We start from the raw sequence: 22,121 nt of genomic DNA, 5'->3' as shown, positions 1-22,121 counted from the left end.
TTGCAAAAGTTTTTTTAGTCCTAATTTCTTATTGGATAGAACAGTGTTTCGCAACCTTTTTTGGGGCTTGCGGCTCCCTTGCTCGGATTTTGCTGGGTGGTTATTGGCTAACTGTAACGTCACAATAAACGAGATTGAAACAGCAAGCTTTGACTGTGCAACATGGTTGACAAAACCCTTTTTAATTTTTGGCACTTTTATTGTACACAAAAAAATTGAAGCTTAACAATAGAGCAAAAAGTGGAATCCAAAAGAATTACAAATATCTTCGGCACCCTTAAGCGTTAAAAATGGCACCCTCGTTGAGAACCATTGGGATAGAACAAGGGCGATGGAAACAGGCTCCACTGTTTTTTATTAAAATTGTTTTTTATAGTCTGGGTTTTTTTAAAGATTTTGAGAGCAATCAGTTTAAATAAAACTAAAATGAAATAATTTTTCGTTTTCAAAATATATCAAAGCTAGCCATGGCACACTCTATGTGACGTAATAACAAACGCTAGGCTAGAACATAATACAACACGCAAGAATGACGTATTAACACACAGAATGTAACGTCTCCCCCTTTCAGAAGCGCTGACATTGATGCAAATTACTCACAGGTGCTAAAAACTGCCAAAATCGTAAAGAAATATATTTACAACTAGGATTCAACTGGTTTATTCGTCGTCCGAAACCGCCCCTGAATACCTACACCCTAAATATATTTATAAAACGACCGAAATTCCGGTTTCTATTTTTCTTCTACCGATATATGGATATCGGTAAATTTTTACCGATATTCGGCCGACATTTACTGCGAAAATATAACACATTTTTTTTCCTGAAAATAAAAAAAAATCTTTAGCATCACACCAAGTTAATAAGCAAAGTAAGAGCTTAATAAATATAGGGAGATAAACTAAATTTTTTTCGAATTTTAGAATTAATAAAATATCAGTATAAGTATCGAGTGACAAAAACGTTAAAAATCGGATATCGGTTCGAAAAAGTGATATCGGTCAGTTTTAGTTTTTTATTTCTTAGTTTCAAGTTTCTACGCACCGGCTTAACGTTGATGACCAGGGAGATGCCGGCTTCACGCAGCAGATGTCGAGCCTTGTGTGAGACGGAACATTGCGAGATCACAACATCAGGGTTCCGGCGCAACATTCGGGAAACAAGGTTGCGAAAGAACTCGCTCTCCTGCTGGACGATCTAAAGACGAGAACATTTTTTTTGACTTTTTAGTTCAGCCCTGTGTCCTCCTTAGACCGCATTGTTGGTAGGGTTTGAACGTAAAAATGAATTTTCAACTTAGGTAATTCCCCTATTTTCTGTCTTGACGTAATGAATAATGACGTCATAAAATAGTGATATATATGAAGTCATAAATTACTAATTGTAATGGCGTCATAAAAAGAAAAAAAATACTAAGAAACAGCGAATTAACGTCCAGCAAACGCGAATCTTTAGACGCAAAGCGAACACGTACGTCGTCAACAATCCTGCCAGGCGCCAGCTGCGAAACCGCTTAGTGTGCGTTAGTTCCGACGAAAAATTAAAAAAAGCCGTGAAATACGTGAGGTTGATTTGGGTAGAATCATAATACAACTATCAGCAGTGCAGTTTCCTAAGTTCCATGTAGGGGACCAAGCTAAATTACAAGCACCTCTTTCTACATCTGCAGTATTGAACGAAGATCGTTTTTCCCGGGTATTATTATGCCGCGATTAGCGCAACATCTGCGTCGAGCTGTTTTCAATCAAAATGCCGCAATCGTTGGTCAAAAAGCAGCTTCAGAAGGGCTCGATCACAGTTGTTGAAGATATACATTAAAAATAGATTCAATATAAAGTTACTTACCGGGTCGATAGAAGAAAGCTTGTAGTGCACACGCTGGTACTCTAGGGGTGTGGCGACCAGCATAATCACCGGGTTGTCCACTCTGGTCTTCATCCTGCTGTGTACCACGTTCTTGGAGAAGACAACGCCGTTCACCAGGCGACAGTCCGAAGGCGTCCCGTCCAAAAGCTTAAGAGGGGCATAACACAGTTTACGCTTGTGTTTTGCAGAGTTCATGTTCAATCGTAAAATACACTACTCTAAGTAGACTTCTTTATTTTGAACATAGGATAATCAGTAGAATTTTCTACTTTGACCTGATGAAGCACGGTTGTGCGAACGCTTGTCGAGAATTCAATTTGTATTTGTATAGTGCCACCTGATTACTCTATTTGGCATTAGACAAATACGGTCATTTGCAAAGAATATTTTAAACATATTACTCTAAACCCTCGGAAAATGTGATTTATACTTAATCGCGAATATGGCTTAAGACAGTAGCATTGTTAATTCTTTAAGTTTATTATTTTGACTTTTGGGCTTTTGGAAAATAAACTAACATCGAGTTACACTTGTAAAATAGGCTACATTAAAACTAAAAACTGTGTTTTTTTACAAAATCGAGTTCAATTTGAGTCAGTGGGCCTGCTGCGTGGGAATAGTAGGCAGATATTGACAAGGGAATAGCTTAACTGCATGATTTTTTAGGGCAAACTTATATTAAAAGTTTTGTCTTAAGCAACCTTATTCATGGCGGTGAACAACACGAACAACAAAGTCGCATATTAAAAGATGAGTGACAGCGTACCAACTAAATTTAATATTTTGGTAAAGATAAACTTTTTCAGAACCAGGCCGATCGACAAGTTTGGCTACTAACTAGGGAGGTCCGATAATATCGGCTCGGACCCAAAATCCGATGCCGAGTGTTAGTATGGTCCTCGTCTGATACTATAGGTTGCTATCGATGCCAATCAGATACTAAATGAATATAGGTAGTCTTGCCATGAAGCAATTTCCAATTCAAAAGGTAAATTCACTAAAAATAGTAGGTTAAAACAAGAGGTTATTAAAGTTAAGCGAATTTGGCCTAAAAACATGAAAAAAATTATTTTTAGATGTTTTAGTTTAATGTACTTTGTTTGAGGATAGTAATGGTAAATGACGTCGTTTATGCGCATCCACAAAAAAAATTATCGGTCACCTTTTAGATGGAACGTAAATTAATATAGGTATTTTATCCATAATTTACCATTTAACGCAGCACTTTCTAACTTCAAAGGTAAATTCATCAAAACGAAAGGTTAAACAATGAAGGTAATTAAACTTCTTCACTTTTAAGCGAATTTGGCCTAAAAACCCAATAAAATTTACCTTAGACGTTTTATTTTAACATATTTAATTTGTTTTTGCATAATAGTTACGTCATTTATGCGCATTCATAAATAATAACAATTATCGGTCACCTTCTTGATGTGAACGTAGTGACAGATGTTCATGCTGACGTCAGCATCGACGATCACGTGATCGCAGACGCGGCGCGCCAGTGGAACGACGATGTCGGCCCACGTCATATCCAGGTCTTCACCGTCAAGCAGCTGGCGGAGGAATACCATCGAATGGCGGAAGTACACCTTTTGTAACCTGTCGAAAATGCGCAGCAGTTAGGTTAGGAACGTTAAGGTGGCAAGTATTTTATGGATTTTACCGTCCTGGTGCATTCTACAGTTATAATATATTTTGTATAACTTTTTGTGTAAAAAACAATTTATCCGGTTAGAAGTTCTAAACTTGCAAATATTACTTAAAAAGTCATGGTTATTAACCTTACTTTTATAGACGATATCATAATAAATTTGTAAAACTATTTTCTCCCGGAAAATTTTCCAAATTATTAAAAAGTCATATCGTTGTACACAAAATGTTTTTAGTTTGCCTGTAAGATTATATTCCTTCGTTTAAAGTATTGCAAATACTTGTACAATTTTTTGTAATATTCAGGCAAAGATTGTTTTCTTTTAGTAAAACGGGAAACAATTGATTTCCAGTTGATGAAATTTAAACATATACAGTACACCATTGTTCAGCATAATTAGTTCATTTCCTAATTAACTGGCAACTTACCTGACAAAGACCTGCTTTGCCTTGTTAGGAACGTGCGACGAGTGAAGGGTGCTTTCCCTCCATCCAACCTCGTTCCCCACCCAGGGGCTGTTCAAGTAAGTGCCATGCCAAGCGAGGTAACCTGGGACAGGGGGGATTATTTACAAAAAATAAACACAAGTAGGTATACACTAAGACTAGCAAGAAATTGAAAGGTTTGGAAAGCTACAGTATTAGAAAAAAATAAACTTCTTAGCCCGTACAGGAGTAGGTGTAATTCGAAAATTTAAAATTATACCTACTTCTGTATCTGGGCTTTGAAATTCTTACTATACGTCTTGCTTTAACCTCCAACCATTATGCTCCAAACAATATACTTCTTAGATAATTAGATCTGCAAATGGTAAAATGGGCCCAATAATAATGTAAAAATTAGTCTAAAGGTGACATGTTTATTTAGTGATATATTTTGCTAGGCTCATTGGGTTTTTTAAAGTTGGTAGATACAATCCTTTATCAGGATAAACTTGGTTATATTAAAATCCACAATATCAATGTTGCTTTACTTGTAATAAGAAATACAAACAAGCGGTATTGCCACTCACTTCTTAGGTAGTCGGCACTGATTTCAGTTAGCGTGTCATCTATAAAAGTTGGCGACATTAGGCCTGAGCTTGTGTGCTGGATTCCATCAACGCCTAAACGTTCCCTGCACACAAGAAAGAATACGGTGTACCTTTATGGATCCCGAAGCTATTGACAATCTATGTCTGCATTACGATCACTGCCCCGCTGACGCATATATAAAAGTATTTAAAATATATCTTTCACCAGGTGGTTTTTATGGTTGTGTTCGAAATGTTCTGTTTATTATTCCAGGTAATGACAAATTGTTTTTATAAGGCAGCTAATACGGTGGCGGCATTCTCATATATTTTAGATTGCACACTGTTGCCAATTTACTGTTGTTATATTTTGAAGAACTCAACGTTAATAAAATGAAGCTACTTAAGAATGACAGTCAATTTTAAAGTGCTTTGGAAATCATTATTTATTCAGCTACCAGCATCCAAGCTTTAAGTTATCCCAGTGCTTTATAATTGATGACAGCATAATAATATACCGCGTAAGTGGTACAGTTAAGTAGATCCTAAATATATTTTTGGTATCAAGTCCAACGAAAGACGAAAAACTTGCAAATAAAATAGTTTTATAATGCGCAAAAGCGCAGAAGCTCTTAAAATCCGACATCTCATTAGAATACCATTAAACTAAATGCCCTCACTACAATCCGGCTTGGCCGGGGTTCGAACCTGGGCCGCTTGTATCTGATGATGTTTTGTGCGTTGTCGATCTCCACGAAACTGGACACCGACTGGGCGGACTGGGACGAAGAACTAGTCGATTCGTCGTCGGACATCGGGACTTCCCCCTCGCCCGGCGAAGGCCAACGCTTGAACGAGGATTGAACTGAAATCAAGAGTTGAAAACATCCAGTTAAAAATCCTTAATCCTAGCTTTTATAGGCAAGCATTATAATGTATATGAGCATTCTTGTTTATTTTTTAAAGGTATACTGTACGAATCTGTAATGTGGCTTGAACGGGGATTGAACTGGAATCGGAAGTTTTCCACTTTTAGAGTTAGACATTTTGAAGTAAATAAGCATTATTTTTTATATAAAACAAGACATTCAAAGGTACACTGCACAGTGCACGTATTTGTAAGCTTGAAAATGTTATTTGCTGTCAAATTGTCTTTTTTGAAATGATGTAGATTTACTGTCGGAATACAATTTTAAGATATTCAAAATTTCTACAAACTGTCCAATATTTCTTTTTTTTCATTCTTTTAAATATTTTAGAATTTTTATTCTTTAAATGCACGGCAGTTGCTTTTTTTATTAAAAGAAACAGAACAAATTAGGCATAATTTGTAAATCGAATTTGACTTATCCATGCGAATGTATAGCAATTTTTTTTTTTTTTCTATTTTTTATGTTTTTTAAACTCGTGGACCTCTTTAAACCAGACAACACGCCCAGTACACTGCACCAACAAATAAAGCAACTATATTTCACCAACCAATCAATTAACCAAGCAACCAACTATACAACCAACCAGCTAACGATCAAACTTATTTTTTTATCTCATGGAACTCTTAAAACCATCCAACACGCCAAATACACTATACCAACTAATAAATCAACTATATTTCACCAACCAATCAGTTAATTAAGCCAACCAACAAACAAACAAATGATCAAACAACTACCAACTAATCAACCAAACAATTGTCAACCAAATAACTAATCAATTAACTAACCATTTAACCAGCAAACTACTTTACTAGACAACCAACTGGCCAGACAATGACCTACCGACCAAACAATTATCAAATAAATTACTTTACCAACCAACAAACCAACCAACCAATTATTAAACTAAGAAACCAACAAGGTAAATAGCTAAACAATAAGCAAACCAACTACTTCAAATTGACCAACCAATTAACATGCAATCTTCTGTACTAGACAACCAACTGACCAGACAATAACATACTCAATCAAATTATCAATCTATCAAACAAACAAACAAACCACTTCACCAACCAACCAAGTAATAAACCAAGAAACCAACAAAGTAACTGGCTAATCAATGAGCAAACCAACTTTAACAATCAATCAACCAACCAACTAACTATCAAACCAACCAATCAGTTTACCAAGCAACCAACTATACAACCAATTCACCGTTGTTCCAGAAGTCGCGGTCTCCCGACATCGAGTCGTCCTGCTAAAAAACAATCAACCAACCATACGACCAATCAACAAATTGACCACCCTTCAATCCAACAAACAAACCAACTACTTCACCAACCAACCAACCAACCAATTAGTAAACTAAGAAACCGACAAGGTAACCAAAAAATTAATAAGCAAACAAACTCATTTACAAACCAACCAACCAACCAATTAGTAAACTAAGCATCAAACCAAGCATCCAGCTAAACAATTAGAAAACCGACTACTTTAACAATCAATCAACCAATTAGCTAACTATCAAACCATCCAATCAGCTAACCAAGCAACCAACTAAACAACTAACTCACCGTTGTTCCAGAAGTCACGGTCTCCCGAAATCGAGTCGTCCTGCTCGTCGACCGAAATGTCGCGCACCCACTTGGGCTCGTTGTCGGCGAGAAAAACCTGCTCCAGGGACCTTCGGCGCTCCCGGGCCGTCTTGACCTGAACGAGGTCACTGGAACCGGCCCGGGCCGCGTACTGGACGCGCTCGCTGACGGTCCTCTCGGCCTGCTGACCACGCTGGTAGAGTCGGTAGGCGTCGTGGAAGACCTGCGGATTTTTGCGAGGTTAAAGAGTTAATAAGACGAATTATTATGTATGTGGGTGTGGGTACACTATGCAATTTCATGAATACTCAGTTTTCAACTGTAAAACTGATTTATCTATAGCTATTCCATTGCAAGCAATGCAAAAACAATTTAAAAAAAAATCAGGGGGCGGATAATTTTTTTTAAGATGCAACCAAAATCTAAATTTTCAAATTTACGTAGCATGGTTAATGCTGAACCGAACCTACTCAGATTTGGTTTGTGTTTTTTTTTGGTGCAACCTAACAATTCCAGGGGGTCCCCACTAAAAAACACAAAAAAAATATTTTTGAAAACCCTACTATGCATGGATCTGTAATGTAGCTTGACAATGAATTGCAAAGCCAAAAAGGTCGAATAGATCGACATCATTTTAATTAGGACGTTTCGATACGAACTTCTATCATCTTCAGTTAATGTGACTGAGAATAAGACAAATTTTACAAAAAAGTATAGTAAACAAAATGTTGAATAAAACTACTTATTTTGGTTTAACGCTTAATTAGTACAAAGCAGTGATCCGCAACTGGTGTATTGAGAGACCATGTCAGTTATGCCGCGAGGTAATATTAAGTCTTTTACTGGCATTTTTTTATAAGGACCATCGCAATATGCACGAATCTGTAATGTAGCTTGATAATGAATCTTAAAGGCTAAAAGGTAGAGTAAGGCATTAACTGAAGATGACACATTATGTATCGAAACGTCTTTACCAAGATAGTGTCGCTTACTCCATTTACTCGACCTTTTTGCCTTTGAGATTAATTATCTACTTAATAGTTAGAATTACACGAGAAGCGTACAGTTCAGGCAATAATTTTACAACAACTTAACTAAAAGGAGATTTGCGCAACTTTAAACCAGGGCTGGCTAACATTTTGTGTACCAAACTTTCCTAAAACGTTTTTTGTTTTAAGATAAATAAAGATGCACACGAATCAACCATATTTGAGTTAGTTTCCATATTTAAGTTACTTGCAGTCCTGTTGTACGTCTTCTTTTTGTTTTTTAACGTAATATTTTTTGGTGTGTACTGTGTAGTGCATACGCCGCTATTTGCGCATTAGTTGTAGGAAGAGGCTATTCACCCTGACCAAAGTAGTTCAAATCTATTCACCCTGACCTAAGTAGTTCAAATCGACATTCAATCACTAACGGGTGCAAGCGTAAAAACACATCCTGCATGTCTGATAACCTATAGACACCTCCTGAGACTATTTACCTGGCTAACCAATTATCGAAACAATCATTAAACTTGCGCAAAATCAAAGAATTAAATCTAGGACTATGACCAGCCGAACCAAAACGCTAATACAAACCCTAACCCAGTCCAATGAATAATCACGTGTTGGTGCAATCGCAAAAAAGCGATCCGGTCAAATAGCCACTTCCCTAGTTATAATTGGTTTTGTTCACCTTAGCAACACCAATGGTTTTCAACAACACTAAAAAACAAAAAAAATGTTTTAAAAACCTTTTACCAAAGCGATTACGTCACTCACCCGATCGTCGACCACACACTTGACCCAGTCGGCGTCCAGAAGGGCCTGGCCGATCGCGCACGCCTCAGCGCGCGTGCCGGTGACGTCACTCTTCATCAGCCAATCAACGAGCTCGGTGCCGGTGACGCTGTTGGTGAACTTGCGTAACCTAGTTGGACGAAACAAGGTGTGAGGTTTTCGGAGCATATTGGTTGGATGTCGTAGTAACAATATCAAAGCCCATACAGAAGTAGGTATCATTTTGAACGTTTCGAATAACTCTTTATCCATGTTCAACTTCCAACTTCTTTTTCAACAAGGTGTAAGATAAAATGCTGTTTCTAGACTGTGCTATGAAATGAACGGGTCTTTATTAGCCGTAAAGCTATAAGTCGTAGAAGGTATTTTTAAGTGACTTACAAAACAAGATGAACAAAATACATAAAAATTTACGCTTAATATTTTTGTTCTATTCCTACTTGGATTAGATAACTCAGGTATGCAAACCATTCTTTACAAAAGAGTCCAAATTTTACGAATAAGATTTATCAATTTAATATAAGCCAGTTACTTACGTTGCAAAAGTAGATTTATACTTTGTTTAAACTATCTGTTTTAAAAAATAAACTTTAATACCACAATTTAGCCACCTGGAGACCTAATGCTTGCTTATAGTATGGAAGATTCTCACGACCTTTACGTTTATATCACTAAAGCGATCTCCATATAAAAAAACTTGTATATGTGTAGGTAACGCCGAACATTTCAAGCCTAGCGAACAAAACCGGTTCGCGAAAAACGGAAACAAACAGCGAGACACAAAATGGCGGCCAAAGCGCCGACTACCTGAAGCGGTGATCGCGAAATTCGAGGCCGCCCTCGTCATCGTCCATCCTGGCCCAAAGCTGGCGGAGCGGAACCGACGCGCCCGACTCGGGCCCGAAGTCGCTGTCGTCGGGAATTCCCCCAGGCGTGACGTCAAACATGGTGTAAGCGGTCTGAAAGCAGAAAGATAATTTAAAACAAAAAACATGTGTTCACCATAATAAACTAGTAAACAAACAATGTAGAAGTATTTGGGAAAATTTTACTGATCAGCAGAAATCGAACTCAGGACTGTGGGATTATGCGACCACTCCTATCATCGCTAAGCGTTTCAGCAAATAATTATTTTTGTTAACTTGTCTGTTATTTCCTATGATGTTTTATCCTAGTTTTGCAAACGATTACGACACAATAGATACAATTTTGCGCACGTTTAGTTTTTGCGGTTAAATGTTTTAAAACAATATAAATACATCACTTCTCGAATATAATTAGCGTTTTTTTCTGCTACTTAGCCCGTAGAAGAAATTGCTTGTTCTTATATCTTGGCTAGAAAACTCGCCAAACCTAAAGTAATTCAACTTCAACAAATGGAATTTATAATACTAACACACAGATTTCTTAAATTATTTTGTCCTATGACGTCAATCTATGACTTCATATTTCAAATTGCAAGAATCCTGCCGGTCCTGATCCCAAACTATTTTGGGGGTCGAGTTAATAAAGTCCGGAAACCCTGCGCTAAGCAATGCGGGCATAAATCAAAAACAGCAAGAGCGCTTACCCATGACGGGCCCTCAAAGGGTAGAGGTGACACAAGCCCCAGGGGGTGATGGGGCGTTTCGTCGGTGGGTGAGCCGTGGGTTGAGACGAGCGAGCGGGAACGCGAAGCCCTCTGAACTTTGAGACTGAAACGGAAAAGGATTGAACAATGTTGGTGTTAAGTTACCTTTGGGCTGTAGGACAGTGGTTCTTAATAGTCATTGTACTTGTATTGGATTTTAAAGTTATCACTACATTAAATTGCAATATTATGTTGATGTTATTAATATACACGATTTTACCTGTAAAGTATAATACAATAACTTTGAAAATTACTATTACTCAGTGGTAATGTAAAAAGCAAGTGTCGTATTGTTTATCAGAGGCGAACCTAATAGTCTCTCAAAAATACTTGTTTGTTTTGCGACACACAGTTTGAGAAACAATGCAGTATAATAACAAAAAGTAAATCACATAGCGTCATTTGCCAATGCACGGCCAATTTAAGAAGTACTGAACAAAATAACTATATAATCTTTATATATCTTTGCAATTCATTCAATAGACAGGTCAGATAAGTAACTACAGTGCTATTATATAACAACAATACCAATTATTTTGCCTTCGAATAAAAAGAGACGGGTACAATTGGTTTTGGGGGGTCAATGGTACAGGTCTATTCTTTAGTTTAACCCATCAGCTCAAATAACGTTTTCGTTAATGATGCCTGTTATAATTTCAGTAAATCTCCTGAGACCTACGACTGTCAATATAAACCGACATCAAAGCGTTTTTAGAAGCGGAGAGGAAATACTGTATACGGCAATTTTTATTTATTCTAAAGGACGTTATGCTGGTATTAAGGCGTAATTTCGTCTTTAAACAATAACGCTTTTTGGTAATGTGATCTAAGCAAAAGGAAAAGACGCGAAAAATATACATAAATCAGGCGAATATCCGCGTTCGTCAGACGATTAGCCTTATGTCCTATTTTTAGCCTTAAACCCGCACGTGACGAGAATGAGGCGACTTCGGTGGCAAAAGGCCAGGATTTGATAGACGACACTATACAGCGGATCACATTATACGCCACGGGTAAAAGGCGATTTATATACGGTGAATCTAAGGCTGCGACGCCTAAATGGTTCAACTACCCGTATACGCGTCGACCCGTGAGAATATTTGCATTAAATTAACGTTTCGTGAAACTTCTTTTTTTCCTTGTAAAGTCCTGAAAGTGTAATTCAATTCTTAAACGTAGAAAAGACTTTCAATACATTGTTTTTGTATCACACCCGCATTGATTCTTTAGAAATTCTAAAACTCTAGTCTAGCATATTCATAGATAACGTGCAGATTTTAAGTTTTACCTTGTGTTGTTGGGATCAAACCCGTTGGCCTGCGTCGAATCCTGGAAAGTCTAAAACAAAAAAATCTCATGATTACAATGATACTGAATTTCCACCTGCTACAAGTGTTTTTTAATCTTCGGTCAGCAGACAAGTGTCAGCCCAAAAGTTCTCTTTACTTGAGCGGTTGAAAATTACGTTTTTTACCAACTTTAACTACATAAATGCAAAATAGTCCCCTCAGCACAAAAACGTCAGATTAGTTGATATAGGTTGATTTGAATTAAAATCCATGCCAACCTCGACACATCTTGCAGTGTTATGTATTCTTATGCTGCTTTTTGGTTACGGCTACAAGTCCGTATACTTTTTATTGTTGCAATGCGGTGAACAACCGTTGATTATAACTTTTGCGGCCGTGCACGTATTTAGGGCAATACGAGTGTTGGCGGCCGTATGTTGATACAAATTTTTTGTTCACTTTATAGACAAATCGTTCAAGCGTTCCTCTGATTTCAACATTTATTTTGGCAGTTATTTTAAAATTTTAAGGCAAGACCGTTTTGGGGGCCTATTAAGTTATTGCATAACTTGGAAAAAAGTTTATAGAATGTGGTAAGTCAAAAATGTAAATGAAAGTGTAGGCTGCGTAACACAAAAGTTTAATATAAAAAGATTTAAGCAGGGGGGTATGAAGGTCTTACGTCTGTTGGTCCGTCGAGGTCAGTTAGTAGGAGCTGTGGTCCAATCGCCTTCGAGTTGGTCAGAGTTATATCATGCTTGGACAGAAGGTTGTTGTAGCAGTAGGTACACGTACGTTGCATTCCTGCAAGAAACAGCGTTTTGAGGAATATAGCCAAGGACGTAACATAGTTTTACGGTTTTACAAAAAAGCTTTTTCATCGAATTCTACGCTTTACAATGGTTACATCAACGTTAGCAGCGGCCCGTAAAAAAATCCTGTTGCAAGTGGTAACACCTGTAACATTTTTAGTTGTGCAGGTCCGTCGTCTATAACGTGCTTGTACCAGGAAGAGCAATTCATCTTTATCTAGATATGTTTATGGATGGCCTTAAGAATCAATTTGATCGAAAAAGTACGTTTAGGAATTTTAAAATAGGCAACTTTATCAGAAAAGCAGTGTGCTTAAACAAGTGTAAAAACAGCAAGCAGATTTCAAAAAATTGAGTGAACATTAATCTATTTTTGAAAAGCGCGCACATTATTGTTTAAAATGCATAATATCATTCGCAGTTCTTTTGGAATTGACATTTTTGATTTAAAATGCTTAAGGGTGTTAGCCATCGTCAATACTATTGTACTATAACGCAAGGTTACAACACAGGAGATTAAAAATAATTAATCAGTTAATCTGTATTGACGAGCCTGGAAGTTCATACAACTATTTCCTTTCATTAAGCGATTGACCTGGTTTGCATCCGACCTACTGCGTATTTAAATCCAGTCACGTAGACCTATACAAACACCGCCAGAGACCTTCAAACAACTTCGCGTACTTGCACACGATACTTTTTCATTAAGTCGGTGGAATTTTAAACTTTTTAACTATGAAGCCAGGGGTCACCTTGACCCTTGCAAGATAAATGTCGACCTTAATTCCTGATCAGCAACAGCAAACTAATCTAGCAAAGCTAGCAATTCAGGTCAGACACATTAACCAGATCTTAAAAGATATATATATATATTTCGCCAACTAAGGCATCGTCAGTATATCCGAATAAAAACAAACGCAACAAATTTTACTTTGTTTTATTTAATCTTTAATGTTTCTGACTCTTTCTCATACTGTTGTGTTTGTTTTTATTCAGATATACTGACGATGCCTTAGTTGGCGAAATATATATACATATCTTTTAAGATCTGGTTAATGTGTCTGACCTGAATTGCTAGCTTTGCTAGATTAGTTTGCTGTGGTTTAAAACCGGGTATTGTTTGTAATGCTTAGAAGCTTTGGATTCCTTAAAATATATGTTTAACAATATTAGTAGGCCGTTCAATAAAGCCTTATAATTCAGTTCCCAATTGGAGTACATTATATCCAAAAATATTCAAAATCAAGTTTAGTCTGTTTTTACATTACATTAATCTACTTGACAAATATACTATTAGAGCGGCAGAATATACATTTTACAAATGCAGAAAAACGACTGTTATACCCTAACCCGAACGCATAACAAATATCGCAAATCTCAAAAATTGAACAATTCTTATTTCGGTTAGCCCTGGATTTGACTTAACTTGTGAATTGAAAACAGTGCAAAACCCTAACCTCTTTAGGCGATTTGCCTACTTAAGTAGATCAATTACATTCGGATTTTTTGTGTTTTTTGTTTTGTTTCGTTTTTATGTCAAGGTAATATATTTCCGTATTTACAATGGCAAAAAAGAGAAAGTATAAATGAATTCAAGTCTTTTGTCTCGTAATGCATCACTGTTTGCTTTGCAAACGCGTAATAAAGTAAACGCGTAATAATAACTTGCACAAGAAATGTGCCCAACACGACACACACCGCGAATGTGGCGAAGTGCATAAATAATATTTGCATAGGTCAAATCAAGACCATTTTGAATTGTAAAGGCATATTGAGCAGCTTTCACAAAAACGACTAGCAGCGGACAAAATGCGATTGGCAGGGCTAGGTAGGTTAAATCAACATCAGTATGTGACCGTTGAAATAATTGCTTTCTTGCGTACAGCTCTGGCAAAAACAACCAGCACCAGTAAAAAACAATACCATTTACTGCGATTGGCAATGCTAGGTATCAAGTAAAATCAAAATCAGTATGTAGCCCTCGAAATAATAGCTTTCTAGTTGCGGCCTCGTACCATTTTGAGTTGCATAGATTTTGCGTAGGTTCGTTCTGTAGGTTGCTATAGAGACAAGCGGCGATGTTTTGCTGGCTCAGTTTAATAGTAAAATATACTGTCGTATGTGGTTATCCACAGTGTTGCAAGTCCAAGTTAAGTCTTCTTAAAAATTACCAAGTCAAGTCCAAGTCCATGTTACCAGTGGAACAAATCAGGTCAAAAACGACCAGCACCAGTTGAAAACAAGACCATTTACTGCCATAGGAAGGTTAAATTAACATTAGTATGTGACCCTCGAAATAATAGCTTTCTAGTTGCGGCTTCGTAACATTTGAGTCGCGTACACCTCAGACAAAAACCAAGTAAAAAACAAGACCATTTACCGTGATTGGCAAAACTAGGTAGGTAAAATCAACATCGACCAGCAGCGGCCAAAAATGCGATTGGCAGGGCTCCGTAGGTTTAATCAACATTAGAATGTGATACTCGAAATAATAGCTTTCTATGTTGTGCCTTCGTACCATATTGAGATGCGTACAGCTCTCGCAAAAACGACCATCACTACCAAAAAAACAATACCATTTACGACGATTGGCAAGGCTTAGGTAGCTCTGGCAAAAACGACCAGCACCAGTAAAAAAAAGGACCATTGACTGCGATTGGCAAAGCTTCGGTAGCTCTGGCAAAAACGACCAACACCAGTAAAAAACAAGATCATTTTATTTACTGCGATTGGCAAAGCAGGTAGGTTAAATCAGCATAAGTATGTGACCCTCGAAATAATAGCTTTTTAGTAGAAGACATCGTATTATTTTGAGTTGCGTACACCTCAGGCAAAAACGACCAGCACCAGGAAAAAAAAGGACCATTAACTGCGATTGGCAAGGCTAGGTTTCAGCTCTCGCAAAAAAACGCTAAGCACCAGTAAAAACACGAACGTCAACTCACCCTGATTGGCAAAGCCAATCACGTGACCAGGTACGAGGCGGTAGCAGCAGCGTTTGCAGAAGATGTGGCCGCACGAGCGACAGTGATGCCGGCGCCGGAACGTGGTGAACTGGTCGCCGCAGTCGTAGCACTCGTGGCAGTGCTCGTCGGCCATCCAGTATTGGCGCATGTTGCGCTCACCAGACGAAGATGCCGATGATGAGGCGACGCTGGGAGCTGTTTCCTGCGTAGAAAGTGGCTTGTTTGGGCTGTTTTTGTTTGTTTGTCTGCTTAGTTTGGTGTTATAGGTGGTGCGATGTAGCATAAGTTTAAAACGCAAAGCGCGAACGGTTTGTTAAGACCATAGAGATCATAAGGGATCAATATTCGTTTTACATTTGTTACGACAAGCGTACAACAATTTTGGAGAATCAGGTTTTTGACGTTTGGAATAAATATTTTCCCTCCGCAAAACGGTGTCTTTAGTTATTTTGAATTTCAATCGAAACTAACATAAAGCAAAATTTAACATTGTACTCATTACTTTCAATATTAATTACCACAGTCATCCGCTAGGAGCGAAAGAGTGGATTTTTATGGGGCGCTTTTTTGTTTGGTAATTGAGTTTAAAGGTATAGGTCAGGGATGGCGAACCACTGACCCACCACAAAATTGTTATGACCCACTTGTCCCTCTAGAAATACCGAAATGTTATCAATCATTTTCAGGAAAGCATAAATGCAAAAAAACAATTATTGGTTGCACTACACTCTTAGTATTCGTGGGAATCGAAATTTGGAAATCGTCAAACCACCTTGTATTACCAACGCAGACAACAACACTCCAAAAACGACGCAGCAGCGTGGTTTCGCATAAAATTAGCAGGTAGGTAAATATATGACCCACTTGTGCATTTAGTAAGGATTAAGGTCGTCTGTTATAGGTGGTGCGATGTCGGATAAGTTTAAATCAACTTGCGACACGTTTTTTGTTAAGACCATAGAGATTATAATTGAGTTTTCAAAATTTATTACGATAAGCGTCCAACAATTCTAGGAACATCAGGTTTTTGACAAATTTTACAAAAAAAGACCTAAATTAAAACGTTACTTACCCAAATTAAAACGTTACTTACCCTTTTTCATATTTAAAAACAAAATTAGATACGTGGGTGAAAGCACCACGTTTTCATTGAAAATTGGCTGTTATTGATTTGTTGTTTATTGTAAGGGTGCGACGTGCGAAACACGTAAAGTTGAAATAAATCTGTTACGGGGATTATTGACTGGGATGTAAAAAGCGGCTAAAGCCTGTAGCACAAACGCTCTCGGGGAGTTTATGCTTTACTTTGTTGATATTGAATGGAAATGCATTTCTTTAAACTTTTTACCATTTAAGAAGGTCGGTTATTTCAAAGGCTTATGCTTTTTTATAATTAGGGGATATATTAATTAAAATTTCCTGCAACTTCTGGCTATTGCAAAGTTTAATTGTCTGTCATCTTTATGAATACCATGTTTTACTCAGTCATAGGGGTCATTGATTTCTGTTTTTCGTCGCTAAAAAAAAAATTTCGTTTTTTTTCATTCCGAAGACAATTTTTTTGACTATATCAATTATTACATTTAGTTTTATTCCAAAAAAAAAAAACAGGTTGCAAATAATAACGTGGTACAAACAGGCAGCCACTGTTATTATTTACAGGGCTGCTTTTTTCATGGTTTGTTGTCGTTTTTGTGATTGAAAAACGGGGACGGTAGAGCTGAAATCTATAGATAGGGCGGGAGTATTGATTTAAATGTAAAAGGTGACTAACGCGACAAGCTCGCAGAACGTTTGTGCTCTGTAGAGTTAGAAATTGAAGGGAAACCGATTAAAAACCTTCCTCCGATTTGTCAATAGCAAGCTGTTTCCGTAAATTGGCGGCATTTCTAGCATTGCAAGATTTTATTTATAGAGGGGTCGTTTTCAGAAACCACTATTACAAATTTTAATTGACTTTCATATATTTTTTAAGACGATGGATTACTCGATCATAAGCGTGGTAATGGTTTTGGGTTATTATGCTTTTGATGAATTTGATGAAAAAGTTCATTTCAGAAATTGAAATAATCATCGGGATATAGTTTAAGGAAATGCTTCACTTTATTTTTAAATACAACGCTATTAATATCTATTCTAGAGGGTACGTCGGTCGCTGACGCTTTTTCAGTTCCTGGCCGAAAGGTTTCGGTGACCGCAGCATTTCGATCATCATTTTTATTTAGAAAAACGGCTCACAGATTGCAACGTGGTGCAACGGACCACGTGACAGGACCAGTCGACTAATTTCCGTTTTGGTCGCTGCTTTCCGTTTTAATGAGCTGGTTGTCGCAATTGTGAGGTGACAAAACTTACAGGCTGAAAAACGAGTCGCAACATGAGACAGCCATATGGAGAACACATTTAAAACCTTGCTCAACAGGGTTTTTTCTTCGAGATATAGCTACAATACCGGCTAAACATCTGCAACAACTGTATATATACACTAAATGGCCAAATATTGTAATTGTATAATTAGTGTTGATTTTACATTTAACTTTATACATGCATATATATATCTTATTTTATACATGGATATTTTAAAACTGTTTTTATCATACAAATTGTGAAATCAATTACATTCGGTTATTTAATATAGGCACCATTGTACTAATTTTGTTTTTGTGTAATGCTTTTAGGAATTTGTTGGATGTTGTATGGTGTTTTCAAGAGGTCAAAACTAAAAATATAAATTCGTAGCATTTTTAAAATTAAATAATAATTAACACTGTCAGCAAAAAAGAACCATGATTGGCTAAAAAGAAGAAACAGGTTTTGTAACTTTTACTCCACAACAAATTTACCATAAACTACAAAACAATTTCCACCAATTAAACTGATCTAAAAATGAGTTGTTGAACAACACTTCTCTTTCTTTTTTTGATCGTCACTGTTTTTATTTGTAGGTTTTATTTCCTTTGTTTCATGCAATGGCAGCATGTTTCACAGTGTTGTAATGAATGACTTGACTTGACTCAAGTCTTTTGGGCAAAATGACTTGACTTGACTTAAGTCTTTTGGGCAAATGACTCGACTTGACTTAAGTCATTTGGTCTAATCACTTGGGTTAAAATAAATTATTTTAATTAGGCAATTATTTATAAAATTGTGTTATTTATCCCAATCTTTGCACATAAAACAATTTGCTTGTAATATGTTGCTTTTGTGTTATTTTTTTGCTTGAGTTGCTCATACTCTGAAGAGTTTGTCGGTTTTCATAATTTAAAGTTTTATTTTTTTTTGACAAGGGCTGGACTTGAAAATGACTTGCTCTAACTTTGATTTGACTGGGACTTGACTTGGGCAACCGATGACTTGGACTGGGACTTGACTTGTTATTTATGCAAAAAGACTTGACTTGGACTTAAGTTATTTTACGAATGACTTGACTGGGACTTAAGTCATTTCAAAATGACTTGTTTACAACACTGATGTTCCATTAGTCAAACGAGTTTTCCGTTCATCAACATTTAGTGATGTTATCAAAATGTAAATGTTTAAAATAAGAATGTGATAAAAAAATGACAGCAAGTCGTCACTAATTGCAAGTTCCTGTAAAATAGAATCTTAGCACATGTTCCATTGACAAGTTAAAATAATAAAACAGCTGCGATAATATCTAAATCTGCATTGCTTTGGTACTATTTTTGTATTATCTTATTGTTTACTTTTTGTTGGGACACAAATATGTTTTATATATATAAGAAAACCTTGATGTGATCGTTGTTTCCGCTGATCATTTTTGGCAGATCTCTAAACATTGTGGAGAAGTTTTTCAGTCGTAATTCCACTTCACTTCCATGTAGCAATTCTCGCGTCTTGCAATAAAAACATAAAAAAGGTTAACCTAGTGTCACTGTTTCTATGTCTATATATATATATATATATAACCATACCTATAAGTATACCTTTACACAAGTTTATCAGAAAACCTTTTTAAACAGGGACAAGTTTTTAAAACATGAGATCTTCTCCAAACCCAATGACTTACATGATATAATATATATAAAATATATTTTTTTTACAGACACATTTTGTCTCATGCAAGCTTATAAACTTTTCATGATGTACTGAAAACTAACTTGATTATCCACAATAAAATTTTACAGACAAAAAAGCCGGACAAAGTGAATGCCAGGTATGTTTTGTTACCACACCTTGTATAGTGGAGTAATGCCGAGCGTGTCAGGCCGAACACCCAAGTTTAAGTTCAAGCTAGGGGCGCGAAATGGTTGGTTGCCGTTGACTTGTGTGGATGAGTGTGCTTCTGTGTTGTCTAAAAAGCAAAATGTCTTTAAAACATGTTTTTAAATAGTTAAACTTCCTATACATGTGAATTTATCATAAAGTTATTCAACTGGCTAGCATTCCTTTATTTGAATATATATTTAAGTTGTAACTTTACCATTGATATATTAACTGGTAAAAAGTCACTTAAGTTTCTCAATGACATATGTTGTAATGATTAGGGGTTGACTTAACTAGGTTATCTGACTTAGCAGGGACATTGCGCTAATGCAGGATATCCTGCTAGATCGCTGCAAATCTATGGCAGAAGTCTGATGTGTAGAGCAAAGTGTAATTGCATACACAGAAAAGTGGATAATAGTTGCACACTTAAGCCAAAAATATAACACTGTCTTGTAATTTCCCAGAATTTTTTACAGCACATAAGTTTTTTATCATCATGCACAGTCTTAATATATATACCAAATATTTAATTAATATAATCAAACATATACTTCATTAAAGTAGCACTTTTGTATGCACTTGTTGCTACCAAAGCACAAAGAATGAAAACCTTACCAACAACATTAATGTTAAGTTCATCACGACTTTTGGTTTCTTTTTTTAGAGGATAAGAATTTGACTTTTTCACATTTTTGGGACTACCTGAAAATGGTGAGGTTGAAGAATCTAAAGTAAAATATAGAAAGACAATTTTAATCATAACTATGTAATAAAAAACATAAGCAAAAACTTGTGGCAATCATAAATCTATTATAAAACAACACATCATTAATAGATGGACAATTATTAAGATATATATATTCTTAATTACTATTATGGATAACCTTTTGCCGTTTGTATATAATGATAGAAGGCATTAATACCATTTTAGAAAGACAATTCCTGTTCATCCATCAATTATATGTGATTCAAGTTGAAATACATTTGCAAAGTTATACCAAAAAAGGGACTTGGTTGTTGCAACAATATAAACACCATCAGTTTTTCTAAATTTCTACCAAATTTAGTTTATTCATTTGTATTGGATGCTAACCTTTTAAACATTTTGTTTAAAGAGTTTTGTTCACATCAAAGACAATAGGACTTGTTTAGGATAGGTGGAGGTATAGGGACTAGTAGAGCGAATAATGTTGTTAAGATACGTTAGGCAATGGCCCTCAAGGAGGACCGGCCGTTGCCTAGGTCATGCACATTTTATATATATCTGACTCAAAAGTACCAGGCTGCTAAAATACCTGTCCTTACAACTTCTTACACTCTACAGTGCAGAGGTTCTTAACTTGGGGTCCACGGACCCCTTGTGGGTTGCCTAATTTTAGGGGTACATAAAGCCCTAAATGAAAATAGTTTTGTTAAAGAAAACAGTTTGAATTAAAACTTGAATGTTTTTCGAAATTCATTTTTAAAAGTTAAACATTTGTTGAACCAAAAACAGAAGGTTTCCTAGGTTTACTTATTTTGTGAATAAGTAGAATAACACTTTATGCATCTTCTCTAAAAATTCCATGCTGAAACTGGTCCACAAGAAGCAAAAACATTTTTAATTGGTCGGCGTTAAAAAAAGTTTAAGAAGCACTGATTTAGGCAAAGTCACCTCACTCAGTTGATATGGCTCTTTGAGTATACTGACAGTGTGTTCTCAGAACATATGATAATGTAATGTGGTGATTTAAGGCAGTGGAATACAGCCAAGTACAGTAGAATGGCTTCAAGTAGAATAGCATAATGTAGAATGAAATGTGAAATGCCAAGACTGCTGTCTTTGGGTATTGGTCACATATCAGTAGGCCCTGGCCACATACAATATTATGCAATACTGGGCATTGCAGTGGGGTAATAATAGTGAATATTACTTGCTAGTGCTATGAAGACATTCAACACCTTACCTTTTCTAAACAAACCGAGCACCGACTGAAAAACATTGGAGCGGCTGAGTGGATTGTCATCTTTCAAAGGCTCAAAGAACGTTAAAGATTCTGTTGACAAACTGTTTGCAACCTTAGACATTGCTAAACAAGCTAATAACAGTTCTGTTGAGTTGTTTTACAAAAAATACATTAATAATGATATAAACAAATTGTTAAAGTGACAGCAGGTTAAACAAAAACAATTAAAATTTTTTTTTTCTTTTTGTTCATATTTTTAAGCATATTATAGGCAGTGGTAAACATTTTTTGGTATAGTCATTTGTATTGTCATGCCAAGGCTTTTAAAATAAATATAAAATGCTTAGTTTTGTCAATTGCAAAAGTATGTGCACTTCTGTAACGTGAGTACAATATCCAATTCTTTGT

At 36.3% G+C, this 22,121-nt stretch overlaps 1 protein-coding gene across 1 annotated transcript in view; it reads right to left on the bottom strand.

Annotated features, from left to right (window-relative positions):
* The window catches only part of LOC146138620 (1-phosphatidylinositol 3-phosphate 5-kinase-like), a 48,087-nt gene extending 26,238 nt beyond the window's left edge, over nucleotides 1-21,849 (bottom strand). Inside the window, exons 1-17 of the mRNA XM_083394619.1 lie at nucleotides 21,714-21,849; nucleotides 20,383-20,493; nucleotides 19,734-19,852; nucleotides 19,287-19,394; nucleotides 15,517-15,739; nucleotides 12,442-12,563; nucleotides 11,759-11,808; nucleotides 10,411-10,534; nucleotides 9,648-9,799; nucleotides 8,823-8,970; nucleotides 7,039-7,282; nucleotides 5,241-5,397; nucleotides 4,533-4,636; nucleotides 3,949-4,069; nucleotides 3,291-3,468; nucleotides 1,846-2,013; nucleotides 1,045-1,197 (exon numbers count right to left, since the gene is read on the bottom strand). Of these exons, the coding sequence (XP_083250745.1) occupies nucleotides 1,045-1,197; nucleotides 1,846-2,013; nucleotides 3,291-3,468; nucleotides 3,949-4,069; nucleotides 4,533-4,636; nucleotides 5,241-5,397; nucleotides 7,039-7,282; nucleotides 8,823-8,970; nucleotides 9,648-9,799; nucleotides 10,411-10,534; nucleotides 11,759-11,808; nucleotides 12,442-12,563; nucleotides 15,517-15,739; nucleotides 19,287-19,394; nucleotides 19,734-19,852; nucleotides 20,383-20,493; nucleotides 21,714-21,834 (2,403 nt within the window). The 5' untranslated portion in view covers nucleotides 21,835-21,849. The remainder of the gene's footprint in view (nucleotides 1-1,044; nucleotides 1,198-1,845; nucleotides 2,014-3,290; nucleotides 3,469-3,948; nucleotides 4,070-4,532; nucleotides 4,637-5,240; nucleotides 5,398-7,038; nucleotides 7,283-8,822; nucleotides 8,971-9,647; nucleotides 9,800-10,410; nucleotides 10,535-11,758; nucleotides 11,809-12,441; nucleotides 12,564-15,516; nucleotides 15,740-19,286; nucleotides 19,395-19,733; nucleotides 19,853-20,382; nucleotides 20,494-21,713) is intronic.
* Nucleotides 21,850-22,121: the final 272 nt, after the last annotated feature.

This window comes from Ascidiella aspersa, chromosome 7 (assembly GCF_963924565.1).
Source record: "Ascidiella aspersa chromosome 7, kaAscAspe10.2, whole genome shotgun sequence".
Taxonomy (NCBI): domain Eukaryota; kingdom Metazoa; phylum Chordata; class Ascidiacea; order Phlebobranchia; family Ascidiidae; genus Ascidiella; species Ascidiella aspersa.
Note: the sequence above shows the minus strand (reverse complement) of the source record. Positions and strands in the feature narration are given on the sequence as shown.